Here is a 19,724-nt window from a genome sequence, read left to right as displayed (position 1 = left end):
TTATAAACTGCATACACACCAATTCAACCTTTTCATTTTCTATTCGCTTTGTTGATGTAACGTGTTCTCATTTTCTTCATCATCGATGCTTTTCATCCATGGAAGCATTGGAAAACAGCTAAATCATTGGATATAGTTGCTTTCATACTCATCCTTGTTCATTGCAATGGGTATCGTTTCGTTCATCATCGTTCACATTCTTGCTCATCGTCAATTTCATCTTACCATCGTTTTTTGCAAATCTGTGGTGTATTGTTCAATATTCTGCTCTGGTCGCTGTTGTTTTGGACTCACATTTTCATCTCGCTGTTATTTTTGTCTCGTCGATGTTTTCGTCTAGTTCGTTCTCATTGTGAGTCATGTTACTTTTAGTCTCATTCTATACATATAGATTATATGTTTGTTAAATTAATTTTAATAGATTATTACGATCATCCGCCGTTTCAAATTCGGTGTGTAATTAAACGACCTAATAAATTCATATTGTAATTAGTTGTAGTAATAAGTTCCTATTGTAATTTAGATAACATTTTTTGGCTAACTCTATCATATGATGTATCTATTTATAAATCAATGCAATATTCACCTTGGGTGTTTCTTTTGTTGTCACTTCTCTTGTCATGACTAGTTTATAAAAATGTATTGAATTCATTCTACCTATGGATAGATAATGGACATGAGAAAATAAGACAAATTGATAACCCCACATTTAGAAAGATGTTATCAAATTAATATTTTTTAGTAACAATAATAATGTCAAACATTTGTAAATAATAATAATAATAATAAGGCTTAACTATGTGATAAGTCCCTGCAATTACGCCACTTTTTGGTTTTAGTCCCTGCAGTTTTTATTGTTTGGTTTATGTCCTTGCACTTTATAAAAACATTGCTTTTGGTCCCTGCCGTTAGAGAAACGTTAAAAAAAAAAGGAAGGTTAACCGAGTGCCAGGTGGCGCACAATCATTGGGCCAAGTGGCACTGTAAAAGTGTTTTTAAAACAATTTTCTTAATTTGTTTTAATATTTATTTTATTAATAAGTTAACTTGAAAAAAAGGAAGAAAAAAAAGAATTCTTGTTGACGAGGGGTTAGAAGATTCTCACGCTCAACTTGAGCAATCCATCAGACCATCACCACCATCATATCTTCTTCCATCTTTAAATTACCATCACGTTTTCTTCATCACCACCCAATCCATATTGTTCATCGTTTTCTTTAAATCTGCAGAGTCACCGTATATGATTCAATCTGCATCATCACCATGGATTCTGCAATTTTAGAACAGATGCAGCTACAAAAAGCTCATATTCGAGCCTTTCAAATCACGAATTTGTGCTGAAATCGGGACAAAGAAAGAACCTTTCACAATCCCAGCAATCCAGTTGAAATTGCCACCAACAACCAACATATTCAATTGAAAACTCCAATCTCCATCCCCCTTCAGTATGCTTTCCGTAAGCTATCGGCGCAACCGACTGACTGACGGAGGGGGAGTCTGGAACAGAAAGGAATGCTTGAATAAATGTACAGGTTTGAATAAGGAAATCAAAGAGAATTTAAGGACAATCGGACAAGGAGGAGATGTAGAGAACATCAGGAAATCAATCAGCCTGCAAATCAGGTTCAGCATCAAATCCATTATTGATAGGGAACAAATATCTTTATTTTTTTTTAAATCTATTTATGTAATACTGGAAAATAAGAAAGTTTTAAAATTAATGTAAAAAAACCCCTCTACAGTGCCACGTGACCCAATGATTATGCACCACCTGGCACTCTGTTAACCTTCCTGTTTTTTTTAACGTTTCACTAACAGCAAGGACCAAAAACAATGTTTTTACAAAGTGTAGGGACATAAACCAAACAATAAAAACTGCAGGGACTAAAACCAAAAAGTGATGTAATTGTAGGGACTTATTACATATTTAAGCCTAATAATAATAATAATAATAATAATAATAATAATAATAATAATAATAATAATAATAATAATAATAATAATAATAATAATAATAATAATAATAATAATCTATTTTAAGAGACCTTAGGGATGCTACTGTCAAATGTAAATTTAGAGGGATGTTTAACGGTTTTGTTGACGGTGTTAAGTTCATAGGGGAGGTGTGTATAAATTTTAAGAGACCTCAGTGGAGGTTATTGTTTATTATAAAAAAAAATGAGGTTTCTTTGTCATTTAAACAAACCTCAGGGGAGGTGAATGTATTTTTCCTTTATATAAATATTAGCGTCCAGACGGGGACTTCTGTGCCATGTTGTCTGCTTTTTCTACTGTGTTAACGTGCTTCATTTATAAACACTATGTTTTCTCAAGAACAAAAACAAAAGATAACGTTGAAACTTTGAAAATAAACCAAAGTTCAGTAATTGTAGAGGAAGAAATAATACCTTTCCATGACCCTTTTATATGTGTCAAAGTTGTGTTACTGAACATATAATCGTCATTCGTCATTGTTCCTAATTATGATATGATGCATGAAGGAATACTTATAAAATACTACATAGTAACACATTAGTAACATATCACACTTACAACATAATTCATTTCATCATTCATTCGTCATTATAAAAAAGATATGTCATTCGTCATTACTCGTTATTCTCAAGCATCATTTATTACATCATTCATCATTGTCATATAGAATATAGTTTTTCTCAATATACGACAATAATATCTCATTATTAACTGTTCCAGACCGGCCAAAAGGATCTTTGGCCCATTACTTAGGCCAAATACAATCTGAAGCCCAAAACTCCTTGTTTGGCAACGTTACTTGCGACATACCCCCTCTCCACAAGGGGGTGCACAGAGCGAGCGAGACCGGTTCAAACTAACCACAAGTCTCTCTGCACGTTCCCGCAATAAACTCTGGCGGTTACACTTCCCACGATTTTATAACCGCCGGAGCCAGGTGTGCCACTACAACGGCTCTGCAGCCCTCCACATCTATGAATAGGGGACTCAATGCAGTCCCCAACGTAGAACTCTGTAATATCTCGCTTAACAACACTGTCATTTGTCATTTATCTGTGTCAGCTATTTTTCAAATTATCTATTAGATTTTAAGCAAGGGCAAAATGGGTATTTGCCAACCAAGAGATTGTTTAATAGGAAAATTCTAAAATTTTCCACACAATTCCATCCATTTCTCTCTCTAAAACATTTCCATAATTTCTTCTACTTCTCTCTCTAAAACCCATCGGCCATCATCTTCTTCAACCCTCTCTATCACAAATTTTTCATTTCTTCATGAAATCATCAAAATTAAGCAACAAATAGGTTCCTTGTGGTGCTATTACAAGTGTTTAGCAAGGAAAATTCATCCTTCCCTCTCCTTGAAGCAAAAACAGCCCCTTCTCCCATTACAATTCATAATCTTCATTTTGGCCCCAATCACATGGAAATCATCAAATAAGCTAGCTTTTGGAGTACCCATGATGGAATGAACATTAAGTAAGTGTCAAGCTCTTTCTTCTCTTCCTTTTCCATGAAAATCAATCTATCCACCTCACCTCTAATGCTACTTTTGTTAAAATTGTTTAATTCAATGTCTAGGAATGCAATATGTGTTGTGGTGGTGGTGGTGGTGAGTTGTTTGATGCATAAGGAGCTTATGAATGACATTCATGGTGAGTTTACTAGTAAGTTGAATTTTTGGAGAAATGGATTGAAAGTAGAAGCATGGAACTTAAGAGAATTATTATGGAAAAGTGATTTAACAACCTTGATAAGTTGTTATTGATGTATTTTGAGTTGTGTTTGTTGCTATAAGTAGTTATAATTGAAATTCATGATTTTGAGACGAATATTCGCATGATCTTCATTGGCTCATATATGCTGTTGTGTAATCCATAATTGAGTAACTTTTGGATTTTTGGATTCTACGCTTAATTCCCTTAGGTTTGGATATAAATTTTGTATGTTTCGGATTAGGAACGAACTCAGAAAATGCGTTTGAAGTTGTGAATTTCTGCTGGAAAAACTGTTACGGGTTTGGAACAGGACTCCACTAAAATGGTAAGAACCATCTCCCTGTAACTCCGAATCAAGTGGTTGTTGTTGCTATGGTTAGCTAACGAAATTTCGGACGTTTTGGCACCCGTTTCACTGATTTTGGTCCAGTATTGAAATTTGTAGATAATTTTGAAGTTGAGGGCAGAAGTAGGATTTTGTGCTGAACCAAGATTCAAGTTGGTGATGAATTAAGCGGTTGCAGTTTTGGACTGCTATTCGGATGACCGAATAGAGGCAGTGGCGAAGATGCTCAATTGATGCTTATAATTGTTCCAGAGTTTGGAATAAGATAAGGTGAGTTCCTTTTAGTTAGAAACTTCCCTTTGGGTAGTTAAAATTATGACTATAGAATAATAGAACATGATTTGGTACATTAGAACATAATTTAGTGACATTATGATTAAGGTTCACACCCTTGCTAGTGTACTCTAAAATAGTTTTTATGTTGATAAATATGCTTATGGTAATGTAGGAGTTAGAGGAAAATTATTATGATAAGTTTTACGTGAGTATGAATAAATATGCAATTTCGGCTAACATTTCGAAAAGTGAGAATTGTTGGATTTTATTACTTTATTTCGACTCTTAGCTAATATAAATTATACTTTTAAAGTGATATGATGGTTTGGTTTGGCTAAGACTCTAAATTCTCATTTTTATCGAATATGTAGCTGAAATTGTATTATGAATATCCTCTAATCATATACTACCATAGTGTATATTTATTTGTGTGAAAGAATGTTTAGAGTAAATTAGTCATTGAAACAAATTATTCATGGATAGATTTCCAATCATTGGAAAGAAAAGAATCTTAAGTGTGAAAGTTCGGCTTAATTAGTCGAATTTGAATTATCTGGATATGAGGAAAATCTTATAACATTTTGGGAATGGCATATGACAACGATATGCCTAGAACCTGAATAGGTTAGTATCAGAATTAATTTTAGAATAAAGACGAAATTACTACGTCTATATTATTAGACTCAGAATGTTATTACTACAAGGAAATCAGTTAAGATAAGTTATTCCTCTCTAGCTCCCCGTTAGTAGTGGACTTGAGGATTAACTTAGTTATCAGAAATCAGTTCAAGTTATAATATTATAACACGTTTAAGATGTGGCTTTCGCTATCCCGCCAGTTGGATACGAAAGGTTCCCGTCAGTTGGAACGGGCACTATCCGTGAGGATGACCCCACAATAATCAGAGGAGTCCGGTATCCCCGTCAGTTGGGTTCCCGCCAGTTGGAATTATTACCGGTTATCAGAGGAATAAATTTCGGGGTTACTCCACCTGTGTTTATTCGTAAAATCAACTCAGATAATATTGTTTGTTCAACGCTAACATTTCTAAAATAATATGACAGACATTATGATTATAATTATGATTATGAGTTGAGTATTAGTATCAGGATTATATCAGTCTTTTAGACAGCGATCCTAGTTATCCCCCGATCACTCAGTTATGCATGATTAAACTGCATAAACCCAAAATGGTTGAGTTTAGAGACAAATGGCGATCCTAGGTTCCCTGAGATTGCCTACAGCCTAGGATAGGTGGAACTCACTGAGACATCCCGTCTCACCCCAATCCCTTTTATTTTATTTCAGAGACACATGTGGATCGCAAGCAGGGCAGTTCGTGATGAAGTAGAAGAAGAAGCTGGACAATTATATTTACTTGTTATTGCGTGGATGTTGTACACGTCAGTGGTACTATTTTAAATGTATAGACAAGTAGTTTTATGATATGTTCAGAAGAAATTTTATTATTGTAATTTTAATGTATCCAATGCCAAGTTTAACGAGCATACTAGATATCCTAGGTAATTTCTAGTATGGGTGTTACAATTTGGTATCAGAGCAGGTCGATTCAGATCGTGCCTTGGGTCATTAGAATTCAATAAAATGCAGTGGGACCATTGGGTTCCGGATGTTTATTCTAAATGTCATATCTACCTGAGCCTGATCAACTCAATCTAGTATATGACAGTTAGAACGAATGTCTGAGAGCTGAATAGGACCTAGGAGGAATGAAGCATAAGAAGAAGGAAAGTCAGGGTGTTAGGTTTATAGGGAATTTTGCTAAGGAAGTATTCGACGCCAGATGGTGGCTGATAAACTGTGAAGCTGAAGATTCTTCAAGCACATAAGGGAAATGTTAAGATTAAGACGGAGTACTATGTATTGTTGAACGACACTTTTTATGTGGATACCGTAGAAGTAAGATATTCAGGGTGACTAAGGGATAATTGCAACTTTGATAGGAGCCGCAATATAAGAGGCATAAGTAAGGTATAGAAGAAATGAGTATTTCTAAAGGCGTAACTAGAACCGCGGGATCAGAAGATGAACTTGATATGAGAAAATTATCTGATGAACAATGGAATTCATAAACTTTTGGTGGGTGTAGAGTATGCATGAAGTGAAACACTTGAATGCCGAAACGAGCTGGATTTTGATGCTTGAACTGTTAAGTGAACTAATTAAGGAATAAGTAAATTATTTTGGAGCAGACAAGGAAACCCCCGATGTGAGCAATGAATGGACGACGTAAGTTAGATAAACTATGTCGGATTAGTCAAACCTCCCGAATCTAAAGTGCTAGATTTATGAATTAGAAAGTGAAGATGCTATGCAGCATAAGAGTCAAGAAGGATGAATAAATAGTAGTGGAAAGATCCTTACGGATTAGAACACGAATTGGATGCATTTTTTAGCAAGGAATTGCAGAAAAGTTAAACTAATAAGGATTGTACGCTAAGGAAATTGAATAAGACCTCTTGCATTTATCATGATATTAAGTTGTTCTTCGAACTAAGAAATACAAGTATAACAGTAAGTGGAAAGAGATCCAGTAATGGTCAGAGACAAGATGTAAATTTTCGATCGGAACGGAAAATAAAGATTTAATAATAATAAGTTGCGGAAGTTCGGTGAACTAATGAACGAATGATGTCAAGCTCTTTCAACGGAATGTCGAGGACAAGAATGTATTAACGTATGAATACAATAGGTTGATGTGTTAAAGATTAAATCAAGATTTTTGAATTTGAAAATTATTTTAAGGTTCTGCTACAGGAAAAATTGTCGCTAGTGTAAAAGAGTTAAGAATGAAGTAAAGTATTGAGCAATTAAACATTTTTATCTGATGATTTTTCTGATGCAAATGTCTTGAAAACCAAAAGAATGATTTTGTTAACTAAATCGAATTTTGGGAGTCGAAGTTATTACAGAGGAGATCGTAAGTGTAACTGTCAATACAGACAAGAACAAACTAAATGGAAATAAGCCTCGAATATTCAAGTATGTTTTAGTTCATAAATAATGTGAATGTGAGAATCATTCAAGGAACACTTTGAGAAAACAAGTATGTAGTGCATGTTTAAAGAAAAAATTGCAGTATTTGAAAATGACTCGTCAGTGATTATAAGTCGGTGCTCGAAATAGCAAGAAGTGTAAAGTTAGCCCCATGTTCATAACATGTAGTAATGAGATGGAGAAATTTACAGTATGGTTGGAGCAGTACGCCTAAGCAAAGTGAACTAATAAATCAGAGTAGCGCAGCGAGATATTAATCAGCAAGAAGTGACATAATGTGCAAAAGTTTAAGACTTTGAATGAGATATTCATGGGAAATCTTAAGAGACGAATTAAACAATTTTCCAAACCGCATGATTCACAGATATAAAAAGTTCAAGTAGTAAGAGTAGGATGAAGGTGTTCCTACCTTATTAAATATAAGAAATTGGAATCACCTATAGTATGTAACCCGGTTAATCGACGCCATGATTTCGAAGAATGACTTAGAAGTATCAGATTAGTTAAAAGGAGTCATGTATGAGGCAAAGATATAAATGTTGTATCTTGAAGATTTAATTTTTATTTTGGTTTGAAATACTATCATGGAATATCAGGTATATTAACATGTATCTGAGGGAACAGATACTACTCAGAATATGAATGCAAATGCTTGAATGCAATTTTAGTCGTGAAATTCAGGAATCTAAACTCCATATTTTTTTGAGATAAAGAAAAGATTGATATCACACAAGTTAGAAAAATTATGTGAGCTACGGTATGGGACTACGCATGTTCAGGTTATGAGTATGGAATTAAGAAAAAGATGATAAGACATTCCCTAGAGTAACAGCTATAACAATATTGTTCAAGAATGAAATGTATATTTTGAACATATAAGTTCAAGAGAATATCTATGATGATACTTTTTACTCATCCTAATATGATCAAGGTGTATCGTGATTGATTTAAATTCTGGTATAGAAGAAGCAAAGTTGAATGACTACAAATATATGTTATGTGTTAAGCTATCAGTTGTACTACCTCGTGTATTGTGTACTCGCCAGTCAGTGCACCATTCTCATATAAGATTTATATATTTAATGTACTCGCTAGTTAGTACACTATGTATTTAAATCTGATTTATGGATTGTACTCGTCAGTTAGTACTTCCAACAGATGTTAGAGGTAGCACAATGTTGAGTTTATTCATATAAAACATAACAGACATCAGAAGTAACATTTACCTATTTATGTATTGATTAACGGAGAAAGTTGGAACAATTCTTACTTTCGAAGAAATAAACTTGATGTCAGATATTGCTCAGAGTAGGGACGATCTTATACAGAGTATGATATGATTATCATTATAAGACCTCATTATTTGGGGCATAGTACAGAAATAAAATTTTATTGGGACCAGACATAGCATGAAAGATCACTCAAAGGTCATATCCGTCCAAGACAAGATAAAAGTTGACGAAGTCGATAGAAGTGTTACTTTAGTAAACGTATGAGATTTTTCAAGAATTCAGTAAAGGTAAACAAGTAGGAGTAACCTAAGACAATTTATAAAGAGTATGTGGAACAAGGAATTTACTCGAAAGATATCAGATGCATCGGTTAGCTTTACAGTCCACTATGTTCGGAATGTGTATAATGTATTCCACAAATCACAGATAAGAAGGTTATTATCGAATCTTTTCAACATATGAGATTGGAAAACATGTCAAGGAATCGGTTTAACATATTAATTCAAGTCAGTTGTATCTATGGCTAGGTAGTCGGAAGACTTTATGTAACAAGGGAAACCGATAATTTAGTTGAATAAAGAGAATCAGTTGGTAACAGACGTATGTGGAAGTCTAAGATCGAAAGTATCGACGAATTATTTGTACTTATTATCAGGTAAAATCTAAATTTCGAGGACGAAATTTTCTTAAGGGGGGTAGAGTGTAATATCTCGCTTAACAACACTGTCATTTGTCATTTATCTGTGTCAGCTATTTTTCAAATTATCTATGAGATTTTAAGCAAGGGCAAAATGGGTATTTGCCAACCAAGAGATTGTTTAATAGGAAAATTCTAAAATTTTCCACACAATTCCATCCATTTCTCTCTCTAAAACACACTACACCATTTGTTGTCTCTGGCAACACTTTTTTAGGGGACCTGTAAAAATTGTCCCCTAAAAGTAGTTTTGGGGACGATTTATGATTGATGCTAAAAGAAAATTCGCAACCCCTGAAAAATGTCCCCTAATGTACTTCTGGGGACGTTTTCGGAGTGTTACTTTACTATTTCATTGGCAATAATTGATAATTGCCCCCTTAAATACTTCAGGGAACAATTTTAGATTGTCACTTTAGTTTTAAGACAAACAACATCAAATTTTGGCCAAATATCTTGTTTGGTCCTTTAAGTTTGACAAAAACAATATGTTAATCCTTTCAAATTTGAAATAGGTCCTTATTACCCTTTTAATGACTCATTTTCAAACTTAATTATTTTAAAATTTTAAAATATGTGCATTAAATTAGCAACTTAAATGACCTATTTAAAACTTAAAAAAACTTAAAGGACTTATTTGACACTTAAAAAAACTCAGAGTATTTATTTAAAAAAAACTAATATTTTTGTGAAAGTTAAAAAAAAAAAGTATTTTGCCTCAAAATTTTGGGGGCAATTTTCCCTCCACTACCACAAAACAAATCCACGTACCCTCCAAACATTATTAAAAAAATTAAAAAAAAAAGTTAGCTAACACACATAATATAATATAATAATATATTATGATAATTATCAATAGTTTATACTTTCATTGTCTTTCCCAAATTCATTTAGACCCTCATTATCGTAACAACACTAAATCCCATGAAATCACTCCAAATCCCACCCCCCTTCAAATCGTGACCTCTAATCCCAAATTCCTTCAATGGTTCTTCAATTAATCAACAGAGTCATGGTGACCACAAATCGCTAGCCTAAATCCCTTCAAATCCAAAACCCTTGTGACCTCAATTGAACAACCAAGCTGCTGTACGTTTAACTTCTGTAGTGATTTTCAGAATCACCCAAATCTTCAACCCCCAAATCGCTCATCTCAAACAACAATAGATCCATGTAATTTTTCCTCTCTTCTTCATCCTCTATTTTAGTTTCCTTGATGAAAAAACAATTATTTATTTTACTTTTTATTATGAAAAATTTAGTCTTTACAAAGATTGATTTGTAAATCTTGATAATTTTTCAAAGGGTACCTTTTAACTTCATTCTATTCAATTTTTTTTGGGATGAAAAAACAGTTTTTTTATTGTATTTTTTACTATGAAAAATTTAATCTTTATAGACATTGATTCATAAATTTGATATTTTTTCAATTGGTTCCGTTTAATTTCATTATCTTCATGGATTATGTGTTTAGTTTATGTTGAGTTCAGTTCGTGCTTTAAAAAAAAGATTTAATTGAAATGGGTCAACATAATAGTTTTGTCCATTCATGATTTTAAGTAAAATACTATTGACTAGCAGCATCGTTTTTCACAAGTAATATAGCTGAAGTTTATTAACATCTTTGAACATATGGATGCAGCACCGCCTTCAACACGTTTTGCATTTGCGGCATTTTTGGCACCATTGCGTTCTTGCTTCTCTGTGTTGTTGTGTTCTTGCTTGCGTTGGTGTGTTCAGGTATTATTTTCAAGTTTTTTAACTTCTTTGCTGCTATATATGTTTCATACATGCTTAAAATATTATTTTACTAAAAATAGAAATGTTTGCTTCAATTTGATTTTGCCTCAGCAGCTTGTATTTTAGTTAAAAAATTGAAAGGGTACTATTCCTACTATATTGTAGTAGTTTTATTTTTTAATAGTTACATGTATGTTGGTTTCATTTGAAAAACTCTAAAATGTATAAAATATAATCTTATGTTTAGTTAAAATACTTTTATGATGCATTTATTAGGTTTATAATGCCTTATTGTAGTTATTCCCTTATAGGCTTATGGTTAATAGGCTTATAGTAAGCTTTTATTTCATTTTAGTAAACCAAAAATGATAAAGAAGGATTGGGTGACATTGCCTCCACATAGTCAAAGGTACAAGGATGCTGTTAATTACTTTTTGGATATTGCATTCACCAGAGGAATGGTTGAAGAAGAAGAGATTTTGTGCCCCTGTGTTGTATGTTGCAATAATAGTTGGGAAACCAGAGATGTGGATTCACCAAACTAATGTTGATTCATGATTATGTGGAACTTCACAAGTCAAAAGAGATGGAAGCAACCAAGTCAAACAATGGAGAAAAACCGGGAAGCAACTTTCACCCTAGCTCTAGTAAAAATCAGCCACTGTCTAGCAAAAATAGAGTGGAAGATTCGAGAGAACCGGTAGTCAATGAAGAAGAGGAAAACACAAATAGAGAAGAAGAACAAGGTAATTAGTTTTGTATTTCATAATAAAGATTTCATGTATTCTTTATATATTGGTCACCAACTTGTGATATTGTTTTGTCATGTTAATTACTTTATAAAATTGTAGGAATATCTCAAAGAAAAACTCGTGGGAGAACTTTGTGCAAAAAGATTCATGCAAGAACTTTTGAAGAGCGAGTAGAAGTGACCTTTAATGATGTTGATCAGCCTATCGGTCCCACTAAAAAAGTAGTATCTGACTTGAGCCTCTTCCTAGGAACATTGGCTAGGAACTCAACATTTTGTCCTCTAAAATATACCAACTGGTCAGGAATGCCAGAAAAAAAATAAAAATCGTTTATGGAGATATGCTAATGTATGTGGGTGTATCTATGAATTTGAATGTATAATTATTATAGTCTTTAATTTATTGATCTTGAGTTCTCTTATTCTTTTTTTTAGCGGAAGTTTATCTTGTCGGTTGAAGCACGAGATTGGGTTGAGACTACTGTTAGAGATGCATGGAGAAGATATAAGCACAAGATTAAGAAGTATCATTTTCTGAATTATCCCAACATGACCGAAAGACTTAAACATCGTCCTCCAAAGGTGCCAATAGCTCATTTTAGGGAGCTTTGTGAATTCTGGAGTAAGGAGCCTATACAAGTAAGATTAATATTTTTTTTAATGTATGTGCATAGTTTTGCACCTTTCTATGTATGTCATAATCAAGTAAGATTTATTATAATAATTCCGTAAAACTTAAATGCAGGCATTGGCTGAAAGTAACGCTAAAATAAAGCTCAACTGAAGTGGCTGCATCGAATGGTAAATTTTGCGCTCAATTAAAGTATTCCTTGGATGATTGGTTTCTTTGAGCATTTTTTTTTTAATTCATGTCTAGTTTCTACGAGAGGCATTTTAATTCATGGGATGTTTTATTTTGATTCGTGCAGCGTGAAAAGGATAAAAGAGAGCCCACTCAATCAGAAATGTTTTTTGAAACTCGAAAAGGAAGTAGAGGAAAGTAATTGGATGAAGAAACTGGAAAAGTATTTGCAAGTAAAAATGTACAGTTACGTTAAATTGTGTTTACTTAATATTGCTGGCAAACATTGTTTATAATATTAATTAATCTTTTCTTGAATATTTTTTTTGCTAGTCCCAACTTCAAGAAATGGTTAAAAAGAAAGGAAGTGATGCTGAAGCTTTTAAAGCTGTTATGGGAAAGGAGAGTCCTGGCAGGTTACGTTGTTATGGGAGAACGGTAACTAAAACTTCCTTAAAGCGAAAGGTTGATATTAATGCTTTGAAACAAGCACATAGTCAAGAGGTATCTACTTTAACGCATGAATTTCAAGATTAGATTGATAGATTGCAAAATGCGTTTAATACCGTCATACAACAATGCAATCCTCAATTAAATATTGAGTCAATAGAACATTTGCTAGGATTATCTCCTGGAGATGCTAACAGTTCCCCAAAGGATAGTAGAGCACAAATGCATTCCTCTACTTCAATTCATACTCCATGTCCTGAAAAGGTAACCATATATAGAAATATTATTGATTATGTTAATGTAATTGAGTTAAACTAGTTATATTTTGCTTATTAATACATGCAAAAAGTTGTTAGTAGTGACATCACTTGGAATGTAGGCAAGTGCCTGAAACTGTTAACTTGCGTATGTTGGGTCTAAATTAGAGCTGTGCGAACTTATGATTATGTTGTTTGGCTGAATTGTTTAAGATGCTTGTCCAAAGTTGGATTTTGATTGTGTTGCAGAATTTTATGCATAAATTTTGTTTATGCAATTTGTGGTGTTTGTGCAAACTTGTGATTTATTTTTCTACATTTTGTGTTTGTTTCTCTGTTGCATAACATGGCATAAGTTGCAGAAACTTAAAAATGAGCTTGTAATGATAGAATAAGGAAGGGAAATGTGTAAAACAAGTTTCCTATTTGCACCTATGTTGACTGTGTTTGACTTGTTGTTTTGGTTTTTATTTGTGCGAGGTACAACACTTGTTGATGTCTTTGATTGTCCTTTGAACCAACAATATCTATAGTTGATGTATTTTGTTGTTCTTATGCAGCAAGTTATCAATGAAGATGTTGTACATGATAACATAGATGAGGAATTTCAAGAGGAAGACGTAGATCATGAATTTCTTGAGGACGAATTTCTTGAGGACAACTTAAGTGATGAATTTCAAGAGGATGATATAGATGATGAATTTCAAGAAGATGACCTAGATGATGAATTTCAAGAGGATGACCTAGATGATGAAATCCAAGAGGATGGCATCGGTGATGAATTTGAAGTGGACTGTTTGGGTGATGAATTACAAGATAAACTTGAATGATCGAGTTGGATGGTGTTTTATTTTGGATTGTAGTTAAACCACATTTTGGATTGTAGTTAAACCACTAAACTTGTCCGAACTATAGTTTTGTTATTTTGCTAGGCTTATACTTCGAAGCATTAAACTTATCAAGTAATGTTTGATATTTTGATTACTATTATGTCTTGAATTAATGTTTGAACTATTTTATTAAATTACATCTTTTGTGGCTGTATTGCTAAATTCGATCTTGTTTGAGTTATAATTGACAATTTTAATATTGCCTTTAAGCTATAGTTACATTTCTAAAATAATTGGAAAATTCTAAAATTTTACAAGGACACTCTAAAACGTTGCCTGTAAGCTATGGGGACGTTTTTAGGTTTTCTTAAAGATTTACATTTAAGGCAACATTTATTAATTGAAGCAACCTATGGCAACATTTAAAAACGTCCCCTCAGAATCCCCAAAAAATCGTCCCTTATTCCTAGGGATTAGGAGACGTTTTGAAAAAGTGTGCCCAAAGATCATGAAAAAACGTCCCCATAGACTATAGGCGACGCTCATATAGGAGACCCCTGGAAAACGTCCCCTATACCTTTAGGCAACGCTTTTCATAGTTCTGGCAACATTTTTCGATTGTTGTTATAAAGGATAAATGGTGTAGTGACATTTCCATAATTTCTTCCCCTTCTCTCTCTAAAACCCATCGGCCATCATCTTCTTCAACCCTCTCTATCACAAATTTTTCATTTCTTCATGAAATCATCAAAATTAAGCAACAAATAGGTTGCTTGTGGTGCTATTACAAGTGTTTAGCAAGCAAAATTCATCCTTCCCTCTCCTTGAAGCAAAAACAGCCCCTTCTCCCATTACCATTCATAATCTTCATTTTGGCCCCAATCTTATGGAAATCATCAAATAAGCTAGCTTTTGGAGTACCCATGCTGGAATGAACATTAAGTAAGTGTCAAGCTCTTTCTTGTCTTCCTTTTCCATGAAAATCAATCTATCCACCTCACCTCTAATGCTACTTTTGTTAAAATTGTTTAATTCAATGTCTAGGAATGCAATATATGTTGTGGTGGTGGTGGTGAGTTGTTTGATGCATAAGGAGCTTATGAATGACATTCATGGTGAGTTTACTAGTAAGTTGAATTTTTGGAGAAATGGATTGAAAGTAGAAGCATGGAACTTAAGAGAATTATTATGGAAAAGTGATTTAACAACCTTGATAAGTTGTTATTGGTGTTTTTTGAGTTGTGTTTGTTGCTATAAGTAGATATAATTGAAATTCATGATTTTGAGACGAATATTCGCATGATCTTCATTGGCTCATATATGCTGTTGTGTAATCCATAATTGAGTAACTTTTGGATTTTTGGATTCTACGCTTAATTCCCTTCAGTTTGGATGTAAATTTTGTATGTTTCGGATTAGGAACGAACTCAGAAAATACGTTTCGGATATAAATTCTGCTGGAAAAACTGTTACGGGTTTGGAACAGGACTCCACTAAAATGGTAAGAACTCTCTCCCTGTAACTCCGAATCAAGTGGTTGTTGTTGCTATGGCTAGCTAACGAAATTTCAGACGTTTTGGAACCCATTTCACTGATTTTGGTCCAGTATTGAAATCTGTAGATAATTTTGAAGTTGAGGGCAGAAATAGGATTTTGTGCTGAACCGAGATTCAAGTTGGTGATGAATTAAGCGGTTGCAGTTTTGGACTGCTATTCGGATGACCGAATAGAGGCAGTGGCGAAGATGCTCAATTGATGCTTATAATTGTTCCAGAGTTTGGAATAAGATAAGGTGAGTTCCTTTTAGTTAGAAACTTCTCTTTGGGTAGTTAAAATTATGACTATAGAATAATAGAACATGATTTGCTACATTAGAACATAATTTAGTGACATTATGATTAAGGTTCACACCCTTGCTAGTGTACTCTAAAATAGTTTTTATGTTGATAAATATGTTTATGGTAATGTAGGAGTTAGAGGAAAATTATTATGATAAGTTTTACGTGAGTATGAATAAATATGCAATTTCGGCTAACATTTCGGAAAGTGAGAATTGTTGGATTTTATTACTTTATTTCGACTCTTAGCTAATATAAATTATACTTTTAAAGTGATATGATGGTTTGGTTTGGCTAAGACTCTAAATTCTCATTTTTATCGAATATGTAGCTGAAATTGTATTATGAATATCCTCTAATCATATACTACCATAGTGTATATTTATTTGTGTGAAAGAATGTTTAGAGTAAATTAGTCATTGAAACAAATTATTCATGGATAGATTTCCAATCATTGGAAAGAAAAGAATCTTAAGTGTGAAAGTTCGGCTTAATTAGTCGAATTTGAATTATCTGGATATGAGGAAAATCTTATAACATTTTGGGAATGGCATATGACAACGATATGCCTAGAACCTGAATAGGTTAGTATCAGAATTAATTTTAGAATAAAGACGAAATTACTACGTCTATATTATTAGACTCAGAATGTTATTACTACAAGGAAATCAGTTAAGATAAGTTATTCCTCTCTAGCTCCCCGTTAGTAGTGGACTTGAGGATTAACTTAGTTATCAGAAATCAGTTCAAGTTATAATATTATAACACGTTTAAGATGTGGCTTTCGCTATCCCGCCAGTTGGATACGAAAGGTTCCCGTCAGTTGGAACGGGCACTATCCGTGAGGATGACCCCACAATAATCAGAGGAGTCCGGTATCCCCGTCAGTTGGGTTCCCGCCAGTTGGAATTATAACCGGTTATCAGAGGAATAAATTTCGGGGTTACTCCACCTGGGTTTATTCGTAAAATCAACTCAGATAATATTGTTTGTTCAACGCTAACATTTCTAACATAATATGACAGACATTATGATTATAATTATGATTATGAGTTGAGTATTAGTATCAGGATTATATCAGTGTTTTAGACAGCGATCGTAGCTATCCCCCGATCAATCAGTTATGCATGATAAAACTGCATAAACCCAAAATGGTTGAGTTTAGAGACAAATGGCGATCCTAGGTTCCCTGAGATTGCCTACAGCCTAGGATAGGTGGAACTCACTGAGACATCCCGTCTCACCCCAATCCCTTTTATTTTATTTCAGAGACACAGGTGGATCGCAAGCAGGGCAGTTCGTGATGAAGTAGAAGAAGAAGCTGGACAATTATATTTACTTGTCATTGCATGTATGTTGTACACGTCAGTGGTACTATTTTAAATGTATAGACAAGTAGTTTTATGATATGTTTAGAAGAAATTTTATTATTGTAATTTTAAGGTATCCAATGCCAAGTTTAACGAGCATACTAGATATCCTAGGTAATTTCTAGTATGGGTGTTACAAACTCTCTCTTCCCTCTAAACCGTCACTCTCTGATCTCTACTGCCTTGAGCGTCGGAGTGCCTGCAGGTACACACCCCCCATCCGCTCCAAGAAGCATCCTGATACATTCCACCACCGTCTCAACCACCGCATTCAAAGCACCGGCAGTCACCTTCTGATCAGGTACGATCAGTGGCGCGGTCTGTGGGAAAAATATAAGCTACCCCATTTTTATACTCCTAAAAGCCAAAGCTTTCCATAAAAACTACCATGACTGCCAACGGTGCCAGTTCCCAGTTACGAAGTGAGATACGCGTCCCTCAACGGGATGGTATGACATCCACACCTTCACCTGTGGAAACAAACAGGGAGGAACCAACTCACATAGTTCCTTTCCAGTAAAGACCTCTGCAAGGTCCCCTGCGACCCACGGAGACACCTGAGGTGCCCTAGTCGGTAACCTGATCCGCACGGTTCAACGACAGACGTCATTAATCGAGGAACAGGATCGGCGCCTCATGGATCTTTAGCAAGCGCGCCACCTCACCAGACGGACTCCCTTCCCAGTATGTAGCAAAAGGGGAATGAGCCCACGCCGGTCACGTTCCAGATCCCCTCGGCTCTCAGTAAGCGTCAGATCTCCAGTTACACACCAGGAGGTCGACAAGAAGGAGATCACCCAGGCGATCCCCTCTAAGGTGGTCACCACCGAGACGATCCCCCCCGAGGAGGTCTCCTCTGAGAAGGTCCCCGCCAAGATGAAACAGACGCTCTTGGTCCTCCTTCAGTTCTGAGGACACTCGTGATGCTCGTTATGACCGTAACGCTTATGGTCCATTCACACGACGCATCCGGGAAGCTCCTATTCCCCGCGGGCTGGAGAAGCCTCCACAAATGGACTCATACGACGGGACGACCGACCCGGATGAGCACATCGAGAACATCGAGGCAGTTCTCACTTACAGGTTGGTGCGAGGCGCTGTCAAATGCAAGCTCTTTGTCACTACCCTGAAACGAGGGGCTGTCACATGGTTTAAGAACTTAAAGAGAAACCCCATCGATTCATGGAGCGACCTCTGCTATGAGTTCACAACCCACTTCACTGCTTCAAGGACGCAACCAAATACGGTGGCATCACTTGAAGCCATTGTTCAAGGAAGAAGCGAACCCCTCCGGGACTACATTGAGAGGTTCAACAAAGAAGCTGTTCAGGTAAGAGGTGCTGATGAGACAATGAAGCGGTACCTCATTGCCAAAGGTCTACGCGAAGGCACATACGTCAACAAAGCTATCCACCTGGATTGCCCAAGGACTCTCAACGAGTTCCTAGAGATCGCCAAGATCTACATCGCCTATGAAGAAGAGTTGTACGCGGGCATCCTCAACAAATCCATGAAGGAGGAGCCGGCTACTGAATCCTCCAAAAAGCCCTTCCACGAGAAAATGAAGGAAGGCAAAGCTACTCGTGAAAGCAAGAGACCCAACGGTACCGAGTATACACCTTTGGCTATGTCAAGGGAGAAAATCCTCGCCGAAATCGTTGTAGCCGATTTGACAGAAGCTGGCATCAAGCCACCAAAAGCTCCGTCTCAGGATAGGAAAGGGGTCGACAAAACAAAATACTATCGATTCCACAAATGCTACGGACACACCACCGATGACTGCATCCATCTGAAGGATGCCATTGAACTCCTCATCCGGAGAGGACGGCTCAAGCAGTTTGTAAAGAACCCAGAGGCGGAAAGAAAGACTGTCGAGCTCATCGGTGACGATTCTGAGCCTGGTAAAACCATCGCCATGTCCGTAGAACATCTCGGTGATTTCCCTGACAACGTGGAGATCACCCCTTACTCATGCACCTAGGAACAGTTCCCCACTGCCAACGTCATCACTGGAGGAACACTGAATATCTCCATGGGAAGCATGAAGAGGAAATTCGAGGAGAACATGAGCGTCAATTTGCTGGCCCCCTCCAACCACGGAGGAAGGCCACCTTTGGCGTTCTATGATTCTGAACTTCCTAGTGGAGCTTCAAATTCCGCCATCCCTTTGCTCGTGCGAGCATCGATGGCCAACGAAGATGTCCGACGAGTCCTGATTGACACAGGGGCCTCGTGCGACATCATGTACACCAGCATGTTCAAAAATCTCCAACTAACGGAGAAAAACCTTTCTCCCTATGTTGGAAATTAACTATACGGCTTCAACGGCTCGTCTACTCAGCCATGGGGGTACGTAGAACTATTGGTCACCTTCGGCGAAAAGGAGGCCAAGAAAACAATAAA

The 19,724-nt window shown here is 35.6% G+C and overlaps 2 protein-coding genes and 2 long non-coding RNA genes across 9 annotated transcripts; all 4 read left to right on the top strand.

Annotated features, from left to right (window-relative positions):
* The first annotated feature begins 3,156 nt into the window (after window positions 1-3,156).
* Window positions 3,157-5,844, top strand: LOC146915273 (uncharacterized). 2 transcript variants are annotated; one of them, XR_015014537.1, is made up of 5 exons: window positions 3,157-3,474; window positions 3,577-3,650; window positions 3,955-4,038; window positions 4,159-4,329; window positions 5,645-5,844. It is a non-coding gene; the product is annotated as an uncharacterized LOC146915273 (long non-coding RNA). The 2 variants fall into 2 exon arrangements; XR_015014538.1 differs by having other exon boundaries at window positions 4,144-4,329.
* A 3,965-nt stretch (window positions 5,845-9,809) lies between these two features.
* LOC146915272 (uncharacterized) lies at window positions 9,810-14,382 on the top strand. 4 transcript variants are annotated; one of them, XR_015014535.1, is made up of 6 exons: window positions 9,869-10,456; window positions 10,926-11,023; window positions 11,379-11,769; window positions 11,875-12,123; window positions 12,210-12,413; window positions 12,520-12,597. XR_015014535.1 is itself a non-coding variant. In XM_085717728.1 (4 exons), the coding sequence occupies exons 3-4, from the start codon at window positions 13,249-13,251 to the stop codon at window positions 14,111-14,113; spliced, it is 312 nt and encodes a 103-aa protein (XP_085573854.1). In that variant the 5' UTR covers window positions 9,810-10,456; window positions 10,926-11,023; window positions 13,199-13,248; the 3' UTR covers window positions 14,114-14,382. The 4 variants fall into 4 exon arrangements, 2 of the variants coding, with proteins under 2 accessions (XP_085573854.1, XP_085573856.1); XM_085717728.1 differs by lacking the exons at window positions 11,379-11,769; window positions 11,875-12,123; window positions 12,210-12,413; window positions 12,520-12,597 and adding exons at window positions 13,199-13,290; window positions 13,844-14,382 and having other exon boundaries at window positions 9,810-10,456; XR_015014536.1 differs by lacking the exons at window positions 11,379-11,769; window positions 11,875-12,123; window positions 12,210-12,413; window positions 12,520-12,597 and adding an exon at window positions 11,138-11,161 and having other exon boundaries at window positions 9,849-10,456.
* A 784-nt stretch (window positions 14,383-15,166) lies between these two features.
* On the top strand, window positions 15,167-17,360 carry LOC146915271 (uncharacterized). 2 transcript variants are annotated; one of them, XR_015013289.1, is made up of 4 exons: window positions 15,167-15,228; window positions 15,533-15,614; window positions 15,735-15,905; window positions 17,221-17,360. It is a non-coding gene; the product is annotated as an uncharacterized LOC146915271 (long non-coding RNA). The 2 variants fall into 2 exon arrangements; XR_015013288.1 differs by having other exon boundaries at window positions 15,720-15,905.
* A 349-nt stretch (window positions 17,361-17,709) lies between these two features.
* On the top strand, window positions 17,710-19,302 carry LOC146915270 (uncharacterized). The gene is made up of 2 exons (XM_085721297.1): window positions 17,710-17,837; window positions 18,228-19,302. The coding sequence occupies exons 1-2, from the start codon at window positions 17,710-17,712 to the stop codon at window positions 19,300-19,302; spliced, it is 1,203 nt and encodes a 400-aa protein (XP_085577423.1).
* The last annotated feature ends 422 nt before the right edge of the window (window positions 19,303-19,724 follow it).

The sequence above is a fragment of the Medicago sativa genome, chromosome 6 (genome assembly GCF_051527215.1).
Source record: "Medicago sativa cultivar Bolivia chromosome 6, Bolivia_mono, whole genome shotgun sequence".
Taxonomy (NCBI): domain Eukaryota; kingdom Viridiplantae; phylum Streptophyta; class Magnoliopsida; order Fabales; family Fabaceae; genus Medicago; species Medicago sativa.
Note: the sequence above shows the minus strand (reverse complement) of the source record. Positions and strands in the feature narration are given on the sequence as shown.